The sequence below is a fragment of the Neospora caninum genome, chromosome III (genome assembly GCF_000208865.1).
Source record: "Neospora caninum Liverpool complete genome, chromosome III".
In the NCBI taxonomy this organism is placed as follows: domain Eukaryota; phylum Apicomplexa; class Conoidasida; order Eucoccidiorida; family Sarcocystidae; genus Neospora; species Neospora caninum.
Genome location: NC_018388.1, coordinates 1,016,592 through 1,027,348, shown reverse-complemented (window position 1 = coordinate 1,027,348; position 10,757 = coordinate 1,016,592). Strand labels below are relative to the sequence as shown.

Genomic DNA, 10,757 nt, shown 5'->3' with positions numbered 1-10,757 from the left:
AGCAGGTGGTCATGGCTGTCGCCGGCCGCTTTTCTTGGGTACCCTCCAATTTTGTTCTTCTTCGCAATTGTCTCTAGGCACTCTGTCCGTCGCCAAACTTTTCGTCTCCGTGTCTTTTCTTGTTCCCAACTTTCCACATCGTTCGTCTCCGCTTCTCTGCCTTCCGGGCAAATCGTAGAGGGCGACCGATGCCATCCGATAATACACGGCGTCTTCCGGCGGCCGGGCCCTCTCGTTTTTGCGCGCCATTCTTTGCTGTAAGATACGGAACGTCGGTAAAGCTTTGTCATCCCGCGTAAATTCCGGCCGGGAATCAAGAACTCCGCGCATGTCCAGTTTCTCCTTCCGAAACGGACAAAGCCGCCGGATTCAAGGTTCCCCCCTCCCACAGCCGCTCGGCTCACGCCCTCTCCTCCCAACTCTATTTTAGCCGGGAACGGAACGGGTTTTCCCGTGCTCGTTTGTCTCATTCATCCCAAAAACATTTCTTCGCGGCTTGATTTTTTCTTGGCTTCTTGATAAAAAAAACAAAAAGCGCGGTTCCACACCCCCCCCCCCCCCCGGTTCTCCCAGTTTCAACAGTTGCCACACGCCACAGGCTCGCGCAGGTTCACCCCCCTTTTTTTCACCTTCTCTGTCCGTGTTGTTTGAAACGGAGCACAGCTATTACGCGTGTCAGCGTATCCGTCGCTGTCTTCGTCCGTTCCTGGCACAAATTCCTACCCCTGAGAACTTCCGTTCCGCCTCTGCGTATATGCCACGTGCGAGCGGTGACTGATCATGAGTGGTCGTGGAGCCGCGGCGCCCGCCGCTGGCAAACCAGTTGGAGACGCAGGAAAAGGCGCGGCCTCTGGTGACGACTCTGCGCCCAATGTACCAGAAACCGCGAGTAAGTGGGTCTGTCCCGCTCCCACATCAGAGTAGGCTGACACGGGGGTGTATCTCTCTCTGCGTCGCAGGGACGGGCCCTCGTAGCCCGTGACCACCGCAAACACACGTCCTGTAGTCGCCCCGTCTCTCCTTTACCGCGCAAATCGAAAAGCGATGTGTTCGCGTTCTCGATAACTACGTATGAAGATCTCTTGCTGTCTACTCACTGGAGTGACTGCGACGTGTCCATACTGTGCGCCTTCACTTCCGTGTCGGGAGACGGCCAGGTGCATTTCTCTCTCTCTTTATATATATATATATATGTATATGTATATGTATATATATGTATATGTATATGTATATGTATATGTATATGTATATGTATATATATGTATATATATAAATATATATATCCATTCGCTTATTTGGATGTGCGTGTCTGTAGTGTGTTGCTCGAGATTTGGGTGCGTGCGTCTTTTGAGGAAAGCGAAGCTTGGGGTGTACGCAGCAGGACTGGCACATGTGGAATGCTGCAGCGGACTCTCTGGCCGTTCATCTCGAGTTGTGGCCTTTTGCACTTCCCGCAGTATTGTTCTACCGTCAGGCTGGCGAGTTGGGCTGGCCGTGCGCCGCACGTCCCGTAGTGACGAGTGTCGGGCAGCCCCTCGAAGCGTTTCTTCCCGCCTCTTGCTCTTGGATTTGGAAGAACTGCCGTCTGGCCTCTCCGGTGTGACATTCTCTCACACGGTGCACGTACAGCAACAGTTGGCTTTCCTTGCACTTCCCACATTGAAACTGTTATTCTCGATCTGTGTTTCCTCTATATGGGCGCCAAGCGTGCTAGGCTCAGGCGCCGCGTAGAGCACACACAACGATAGTCTGCGGATACGATGTGAGGAATCTGGAGACGCGGTGGGGTATCCGCTCCTTTTGGCTGTTTTGTTGTGCGGCGTCTCCTGCAGCGTCGTCTCGGCCGTACATGCGCGTTCTAGGCCCGGCGTCGTCTCGAGGCGGCTCTCACAAGAGCGTGCGAGTAGATGCGCTGACCTATCAGACGTGGACAAATCCGTATCTCCCTGCAGGCGCCTCGGCGCAGGCACTGAGAGAGGAATCCGAGCGAGCTCTGGCTGCCGAGGCGAGTTTCGATCGGCAGCTGCTTTCCGTGGATGCCAAGCTGAGGGCCGCGCGAGAAGACGGGGAGGTAGACCAGGAAGCCGAAGGCCCAGGCGAGGCAGAATGCGGAGAGGCCGGAAGCGAGGGAGACGACGGATCGCGAGGAAGCGCCGACCTCGCAGAACAAGAGCAAGAAGGGATCGCGCCGCACCGTGAAACCGGTCAGAGTCCGGCACAGCCGGAAGCGATGAAGGAGGCGACACGGGAGAAGGTGGATGCGGGCCAGGAGGCGGGGCCTCCGAGGGGATGCGCAGCGGCGCATGCCGAAGAGGAGGGAGACGCGCGAGACGAAGAGGGAGACACCGCGTCATGTGATCGGTGTCCAAAGGGAGACTCGCTGCCACGTCATGGCAACGACTCTCAGAAGGAAGACGGTGAGCTCGCGCCAATGCGCAATCCAGCGTTGACGCCGGCATCGCCGCTGCACACGCCGCGTCCGAGTCGAGAGGAGAGACGCAGAACTGGCGCCGCGCCCACTCTTGAGGACGTCGCAGTCTCGGCCGAGGATGAGAAAAGCGACGGGGAGGCAGACGCCGTTCGATGTGTGAAGGCGGAGTCGCCCGCCTCGGGCCCGTCGCCCTCGCCGGCGTCTGACCAGGAGACGCCCCGCGGACTCCAAGGGAGCCGCGAGGGATGCGCGTCAAGCTCCCCACGCTGGGCGAAGGCGCCGCCTCGAAATCCAACGCAGCGTGCGTCTCCGTCGGGCCCTGGACATCTCGTGAATTCGGCGGCAGCCCCCTCTGCGCCGCCCAGTGTCGTCGCAGTGCCCGTCGCCCAGCTGGTGACTCCCATGCCTTTCAAGGTCTTCGACGCCGCGCCCTTTCTTCTCAGCCGCGCGGCCAGTCCGCGTGGAGGGAAGCGGGGCGCGGGCCTCGAGAAGAAGGGTAAGCGGAATCCGACTTGTCAAAATGCATCTGAGGCGGCGGGGCCCGCCGCGGGCGCGGCTGCAGCGCCGAAACGCGCGTTGCATGGGGCCAGTGAGAGAGGCGGACGGAAGACAGAGAGGAGCGGAGGCGACGAGGAGAAGGCGGCTCGGGGCGGAGGTGGGCGAGGACGACGCCGGGGCGGAGGCGTGTCAGGAAGTGAGAGAGGCGCGCCAGGCGGGCACGCGGATCTCCGATATGTCGCTGTGAACGAGCCGTCTGAAGAAGAGCTTGCAGAGCTTCAGCAGCAACAGCTTCGAGTGTTGGAGGAGGAGACTGCCGCCTTCGCCGACGGGTGCCGAGACTGGTCTGGAGACTTCAACTGCTTGGACCAAGAGAAGGTCTACGGCTGTCTCTATGTTCACCGCAGAGTCAAAGTGCTTCAGTCCCGCGACGCGGCCGCTCCTTCGGGGACCGCAGGCGGCGACGCGACGCCTTTCGCGTCCCCGGGCGGAGTTTGCTCGTCAGCCTCGAGTCGCCCAGACGAGGAAGGGTGGCGGACGTGGGAAGAAGAAGAAGACCTCAAGCAGCAGCAGAGAATGTGGTCTGAGGAGGGCCATGGAAAAGAGTATGGTGCAGGCCTGGCACCGGAAGGTCCAGGGGGAAGAGCTAGGGAAAGTCTCTTGCAGATTCGGCATCCCCATAGCTTCGACGCCTCGTCGAACTTCGTTGCCCAACACCTCCACACGCCGGCCCGAAAGGTGAGAACGAAAAAGCGTCTGTCAAGACGAGTTGTGGTGCGTTTTTTATGCGTTTCCGCGAAAAACCCCGTAGCCACTAGCTAGGACCCAACAAACGATTCCTGGGATCGCTCCATGTGTACTCCGCTTCTGCTCTCTTCACTCTTGCGCAGCTTCAAGAGCGGGCGGCGGCTCTCTACGCGTTCCAAGATTCGTGTTGTCCGTCTGGCGATCGAGACGAGAAACGTCCTTCTGCTCCGCCGCCTTCGTCCCTAGCATCTTCCTTCCCGTCCCTCGTTCTCCTGCCGCACCTCCTCACATCCACGGGCCCGTCGGCAGCGGGAGCGTCTGCATCTGCGCGCTCGTCGTCAGCCTTCTCGTCGCCTCTCAAAACCAAGTCGAGCTTTCCAGCTGTCGCTTCGGACTCACTTCCCTCGGATGCAGCTTCGCTCCTCTCTGCGAGTTTGGATTCAAGCGGCGCGTCTGGTGCGCGCGCCGTGTCTGGCACCGTCCCGCGCGCTCTCGTCTCCTTCAGTGCGCTTCAAAATCTCCACCATAATGTCTCCGTGCAACTCCGGCTGGTCTCCGATTGGAGACGCGCTGCGGCGATCGCCCTCCAGGACGGCGCGACCGGTCCGGCTGCGCCGCTCTCTGCAGCGGCGAGGCTAGCAGAGCTGATTGCGGGAGAGGAGGAGCGTGGGCGACAGTCTTCAGAGGACGACTCCAGTGGGGCGCAAGATGAAGCGACGCGCGGAGACCTTGCAACGGAGGGTGAACGCAGGGGCGAAGCGGGCGGAGACGCGCGAGAGCCCAACGGGGGCAGCGCCAGTCACACGCAGCAGATGCAGGACAAGCGACAGGTGCCGGAGACCTGCGAGTCGGGTCTCAGTTCCTTTTTGGCGCCTTCGATGAACAAACCTGGGTTGAGTGGTCGGACAAAGTGGGAGAGAGAGCGGCGAGGTCGACTGTTTTCTGTCCCTCTGGGAGGACGCCTAGACATCGTAGAGGGAGAACAACTCCTTCAGGAAGGTCTCCTCCTTCACCGTTTCGTGGGGCTCCAAGATCAGCTTCGACCTTTGGCGCAACGGGTGAAACGCTCGCGCGCGTTCGCCGCAAAGATTCGTTCTCTCCTGCGAGGTGAGGATCCCGCGTGTTCCACGCCGCAGAAGGCTTGTGGCCCCGACGCAGACCAGGCGGCCCCCACGCCGGCCGCGCCCGCTCGCCCCACCAGCTCGGGCGCCTCAGCGCGAAGTCGAAGTTCGCCCGCGGGGACCGACGGTGCGGCGGCGTCTCCGCGGACGCCCAGCGAGCACGCGACTGGCCCTCAGGAGTCTGGGCCCGGAGTTGGGGGCGACGGCTCGGGGCCGGGCGCAGGCGGGGCTGGCGGGGAGGACGCCCCGGGAGCTGGCAAGAAGGAGCGGGACAGGGTGTCGCGTCGCGTGCGCATCCCGATCGGTGCGCTGAAAGCGTTGCTGATTGAAGGTTTTTTTTCGGTCCCTTTCTTAGTCCCCGAGTTTCTGTACCTGCTCCAGCAACTCCAGCAAATGCTGACGTGGAGGCAGCTGCTGCATGCAGCGGCTTCTGCCGGGGATCTCCAGCAGTGCGAAGAGCTGCTGGAGGAGGCGGACGACGTCTGCGTCTTCATCCCCGGATGGGATGACTACAAGGGTCACGTGGCTGCCGCCGCGTGGATCGAGAAGGTCGAGCGTTTGCTTCAACGGCCTGTACGCCTCCAGCTTGCTATCGCCTTGATCAAGGACGAGGGAGGATCCTCCGTCTATGTGCAGCAGAGCGCGTGCATGCGCGAACTGAAGAAGCGGCTGAGAGCTGCGCATCAGTGGATCTGCCGAGTCCGCGCGCGTCCGTTCCGGAAGTACCTCGACGTGTCGTGTCCCGACAAAAAGCTGATTGAGGAACTGAACCAGCTGGCGACAGAGATCGAGCTCGTTCTCCCAGCCTCCGAACTTCAGCATCCGTTCCTCCCACAGCCGCACGCCGCGTCAGCCACTCCGGCTCACCGCGCCTCGGGTGCCGAGCAGCCGTCGTTCGCGCCTGGTGCGCCAGGTGCGTCCGGTGTGACCTCCCCGGCGCAGCAGTCTGCGGCTTTGAAGTGGGCGAAGAGTGGAGCCAAGCAGGGGTCGGCCGCGTCGCCGTCGTCGCCCCCGTCTTCGCCTCTGCTTGAAAATGGAGACGGGAAGAACTCCGAGTTCGGCCCGGAGGCGGCGGACGGGGCACTGCCCTTTGGGGAGGAGAAACCGACTCCTGAGGAAGTCGAGGAGTTGGTGTGCGCGCACGCGTCCATGAAAGTTCAGCTGTCAGCGGCGAAGTTCTTCGAGGCGCTTCACGGCCGCTGGCGCAAGTGGCTGAAACGGTCCAAGAAGGTGGGAGCGAGTTCGCTGTCTCTCCCCGAGACCCAGCAACTCCTCCAAGAAGGCGAGAGCCTCGGCGCGTGCCTCAACATCCACCAGTGGCTTCTCGACCTCCGCAAGCACGTCGAGGCGGCGACACAATTCACGACGCGGGCGCGCCTGCTGCTCGACCGAGCGGCGGGCGCCGCCGTCGCATCCGCGGCAGAACGGGCGAGCTGGAGCGTCGGGTCTCTGGACGCGTTCCGCCGAAAAAGCAAACTGCAGCCCGAGGATCTTCAGCACGTGCTCGAGCTCCAGCAGCAGAGACGCGATGGCACAGCGGCTGCGGGCGACACGGGGAGCGGCGCCGGCGACCAAGTCACTCCGGACCGAGCGGGCGCAGGCTCGACCGTCGGAGACAGTGGGGGCGGCCGAGTGACCCGAGGCGGTGGCGCTGCACAGAGGTCTCCGGGGACCGGGGAGGTCGAGGTGGGAGACATGGCAGGGAGAAAGAGGGAAGGCGAGGGTGGAGACGCAGACGGCGCATCAGGAGGAGAGGAAGGAACGGCTGTAGACCACTGTCGCGCGTCCTACGAGGAACTCCTGGAAGTCATTGGACTGCATGGTAAGCGCGTGGAGAGTCGGTGCTGTTTGACGCAGTTCGCGGTGTGCCTCGAGTTGCGCCTTCCGCCAAAGAGCCGACGCGGCACCCGTTGCCGCTGCCTGTCTCCTCACACTGAGCGCTGGACGGCGTGTCCCCGCGCGCCGCACGCGCAGCTGGACCTGAGACGCGACAGCCCCTCCGCCAGCACTTGTTTCGGTTCGCACTTGGTGCGCCACCCGAGCCTGTCGTGTCTGCATCCTCGACCTGAATAACGCGTGCTGCGGCAACATTCAATCGCTGGACACCAGTGCGCCCGCGTTTGCCGTCGCTGCTGAGGCGCAGCCTCGCCGAAGACCGGCGCGGGACAGTCGCGTGTTTGGGACCAGAAAGGCAGGTGCATGCAGTGAATTTCGGCGCGCGTTCCTGTGTGCGTGTCTGTGTGTGTGTCTCGCCCGCAGATTCCCTTGTAATCAAGAACTGGCCACTCCACCAGGAGCTGCAGGAGCTTCGCGAGAAGGCTGGCCGATGGCTGAAGCGGGCCGTCGATCTCATCGGCCCAGTTCGGTCCCCTGTCCAAGATGGAGCGCGCCGGATCGACGTGCGCGCCGACGGTGCGGATCGGGCGGCGCCAGAGGCGGCTTTCCACGCAGGGTTCCAACGCGCGGAAGTCTGCGGCGTAGGAGGCGCACCCAGCGAAGACAGGGGGCTAGTCAGCGCGAGCAACGGCGCTTCGAACGACGCATCCGATGACTTCGCTCAGCTTCCCAGGGATGTGGATGGGGCGCCCGACGCACTCGCTGTCAAGGAGGGAGTGCCCGACCGTGCGGATCAAGCAGGCACGTGTTACCCCCCCGCGTTGATTGGCGGCAGCCCGACAGTGGTGCGGCAGGCTGCGCTGTTGCTGCTCGACTGCGACGGCGTTTGCATCTGCGAAGCGACGGAGAAACGCCTGGAGCAGCTGCTGAAATACGCGCTTTGGTGTCGACGCGTCCACGCCATGCAGTGCCCCGTGGACGAAAAGGAGGTCAAGGAGCTTCTCGAGGAGCCGACGCGCGAAGGCTGTACGTTCCGTAGACACCGGAGATCACGGTGCCTGGATCAGCTGGTCACGAGGGAGCGATGGGATCGAAGTGCAAGGATTGCACGCGTTACCCAGCACACATGCGACCTGCGTGTAGACAGCCGACGCGGACACGTTCAGTCCCGCCGCTCGGTGGGCCGCTGCGTGGCGAACTCGGCTCTGTTTTTCATGTTCTGAAAACATGCGGGTGCTGGTTCACGAACAATTACGGACATGCTTGCGTAGAAAAAAACCCGAACAAGTCTTTGCCGCGTTTTGCGTGGAGGAGGGAGACACACGTGGAGATCGAGTGGTGTGTGTGCGCATTTAGGTACGTCGCATATAGATGCTGAGGCGTACGTGCGACTCTGGGGTGTTCGGCTTTGCAGCAGTCGATCTTGATGCCAGTGCGTGTCTCCTGCGTCTCTGCTTCTTGCTGCAGTCTTCGAATGGATCGATCGCCAGACGCCCGTCCGCCGCCTGATGCAGGCGGCGGCCTCAGCCCCTCGAAAGAGCGCGAAAACGCTCGCGTGGAAACGCGATTTGGCAGAGACAGTTGAGGCTGCGGGCGAGGCTGCGGCGACCGCTGCTGCTGCCGACGTGGCCGCAGCTGCTGAGGCGCGGCGGGCTCTGGAGAGCGGAGGAGTCGCGGCGGGAGACGCCGAGGAGGCAGCGAGGGCAGAGAAAGAGGATGAAGAGGGACAAGGTGCGGGCCCAAGCCTGGAGGAGGAGCAGGAAGAGGAAAAGGCAGCGAACGCGTCTGGGGATGTCAGCGGCGAGACGGAGAAGGAGACAAGCGCACATGCGGAAAAGACCGACGAAGGCGAAGGGGAGAAACGGACGGCAGAGACGGAAGGTGACGTCGAAGATGACGACGAGGATGCGAAACAGGGTGACGAACAAAGCCGCGAGCCTCCGCTCGGGATCGAAGACGCCGCTCAAAACGACGGTGACGCCCGGCAGCTCGCAGCCTGGGATGCGTTGACGAAGCTCCCCGAATTCGAGTTCATCCAAGCGCTAGACGCCGTTTCCTGCCACTGGAACGAGCGACTTGAAAGGTGAGCCGCACGGGCGACGGGGACGCGCACCCCGTGGAGAACCGCTCGAGAAGCCTGGAACATCACAGGCGCAATAAACCAGTCACGAGACAGGCTATGGGCCAGCTAGCCAGATAGATAGGCGACAAGACAGAAAAACGTGCAATTCCAGTTTCGAATGTGGACACGTGCTTGCTTGTCGCTAGTAGTCCATACGTTTGTCTATCTATCTCCCCATATATATATATATATATATAGGTATACGTAAATACAGCAAACGGTAGGAGCAGGAGTCTTCTCCGCGACAGCTATGGCGTTTCAGCGTTTGGCTGTCGTAGAGAGAGAGACAGAGGTACCCGTGGACCTCCTGGATGTTGAAAGGAGTGTGCATGTCGACAGTGGGTGTTTCCCGAGCTGGGCCGAGCTCTCAGATCTTGAGGTTTTGGTTCGTGCGGAGAAACGTACAGGCTACTTGGTGTCCTCCGGGCCGCGCGCGTCGCGCTTCGTCTACATGGATGAGCCGCGTTTCGATTCTTGCGTCGCGTTGCTCTGCGTCGTTCCTGTAGGTTGAAGAGCGCCTCGCCGCTCCCGACCGCCTCCGAGTGGCGCCAGCTGTTTGAGGAGGCGGCGGAGGCGCCAGTGCGACTCGTCTCGCTGCGCGCGGAGGTGCACAGCTACCTGCAGCAGCAGCGGCGCGTCGAGGAGCAACTCCGTCAGACGTGTGCGTCCCCGGCGTCTTTCTCGTCGCTGAAGCATCTTCGCCAGATGCAGAAGGAGGTGCGCGGCTGCTGCGTTCGCGTCGAGATGTGGGCGGCAGTGGAGGAGCGCATCGGCCTTCTCCAGCACATGGAGCAGCAAGCGCTGGCGCTCGTGCGGACGCGGCAGCCTCTCGTGGAGCTGCAGGCCTTCCTGGCCGAGCAACAGAAGGTGCTCGAGCTCCCCGAGGAGACGCCGGATTTGCCGCACCGGACGCGGGTCAAGGAGGCCGTCGCCAGCGCCGAAGCGTGGGCTAAGCAAACCGTTACTTTGCGAGAAAAGGGGGCGACGCTCCAGCAGTGGCGCCAACATGTCCACCGGGGCAGCTACCTGAAGGTGATTGCTCCCGGCGTCGAGAAGCTTCGGCAGCAGCTGGCCCAGAGCGAGGAGTGGATGGCAATCTACGAAAAGCTCTTGGAGTTGCCTCAGCAGCTGCGCGCCCACCGCCGGCGCCAGCGGACTGTCTCCGGAAAGTCGCCCCTCTCCCTGACCTTGTCTACGTCGTCTCTCGCGTCGGCTCTTTCCTCCCCGTTCCCGCCGCCTGTCGCCGGGGGGTCGTTCTATCATCCCGGCTCTCTCTCGCCGTGCTCGCTCGGAGGTCAGCTGTACCACCGTGGAAGCACGTCTCTCTCAGACACCAGTCAGGCTGGGGTCGGCGGCGCGAGCCTTCCAGGAACAGTTGGAACTGGAGTCGGTTACTTTGCTGCTCATGGCGTCCAGCCTTTCCCTTCGTCACCTCTCGACTCTGCTGGGTATCTCGGCGCCGCACAGTACACACCCGGGCAAGCCAGTTCGCCCCGGCATGGCGCGGCTGCGGCTCACACGCCGGGCGCTTCGATGCAGGGGAGCGTCACTCCCTTGTCACAGGGGAATGCGGCTGCAGATCTCGGAGGCGGGGGGACTGGCGGGTCTGGCGGTTCCTTTGTCGCCACTGCCTTGTCCGCGGTGTCTCCGCATTCTGCCAAGCAGTCGTCGTTCGGCGTGCAGTCTCCGCTGTTCACTGTCCCTCCCGAGGCGGGCGGAAGTGCAAGCAGTTTCCGGAGCGCCCCGAGTCCGGCGACTGCTCACCCGCATGCATTCGCTGCCGCCCCGCAGCCTTCCCAAACAGTTCAGGACGGAAAAGAAAAGGCGCAGAGGGGCCGAGAGACGTCCGAGGCTGCAGGCGCAGAACCGCTGTCCTGCTACCTGACGCTGGAGGACGCGGAGAGGCTGACGCGCCAGCCGTTCGGCTTGGGCACCTGCCTGTCGACCTTTGCAGAGTTGTGTGTGGAGACTGAGGCTGCGAAGAAGCTGCAGGTGCGATGCA

The 10,757-nt window shown here is 62.4% G+C and overlaps 1 protein-coding gene across 1 annotated transcript in view; it reads left to right on the top strand.

Moving 5' to 3' along the window:
* Positions 1-780: 780 nt before the first annotated feature.
* Positions 781-10,757, top strand: part of NCLIV_008120 (conserved hypothetical protein) — a gene marked incomplete at both ends in the record, with an annotated part of 28,062 nt that continues 18,085 nt past the window's right edge. The window contains 6 exons of the mRNA XM_003880325.1: positions 781-889; positions 1,833-3,667; positions 3,820-6,619; positions 7,057-7,659; positions 8,101-8,716; positions 9,262-10,747. Of these exons, the coding sequence (XP_003880374.1) occupies positions 781-889; positions 1,833-3,667; positions 3,820-6,619; positions 7,057-7,659; positions 8,101-8,716; positions 9,262-10,747 (7,449 nt within the window). The remainder of the gene's footprint in view (positions 890-1,832; positions 3,668-3,819; positions 6,620-7,056; positions 7,660-8,100; positions 8,717-9,261; positions 10,748-10,757) is intronic.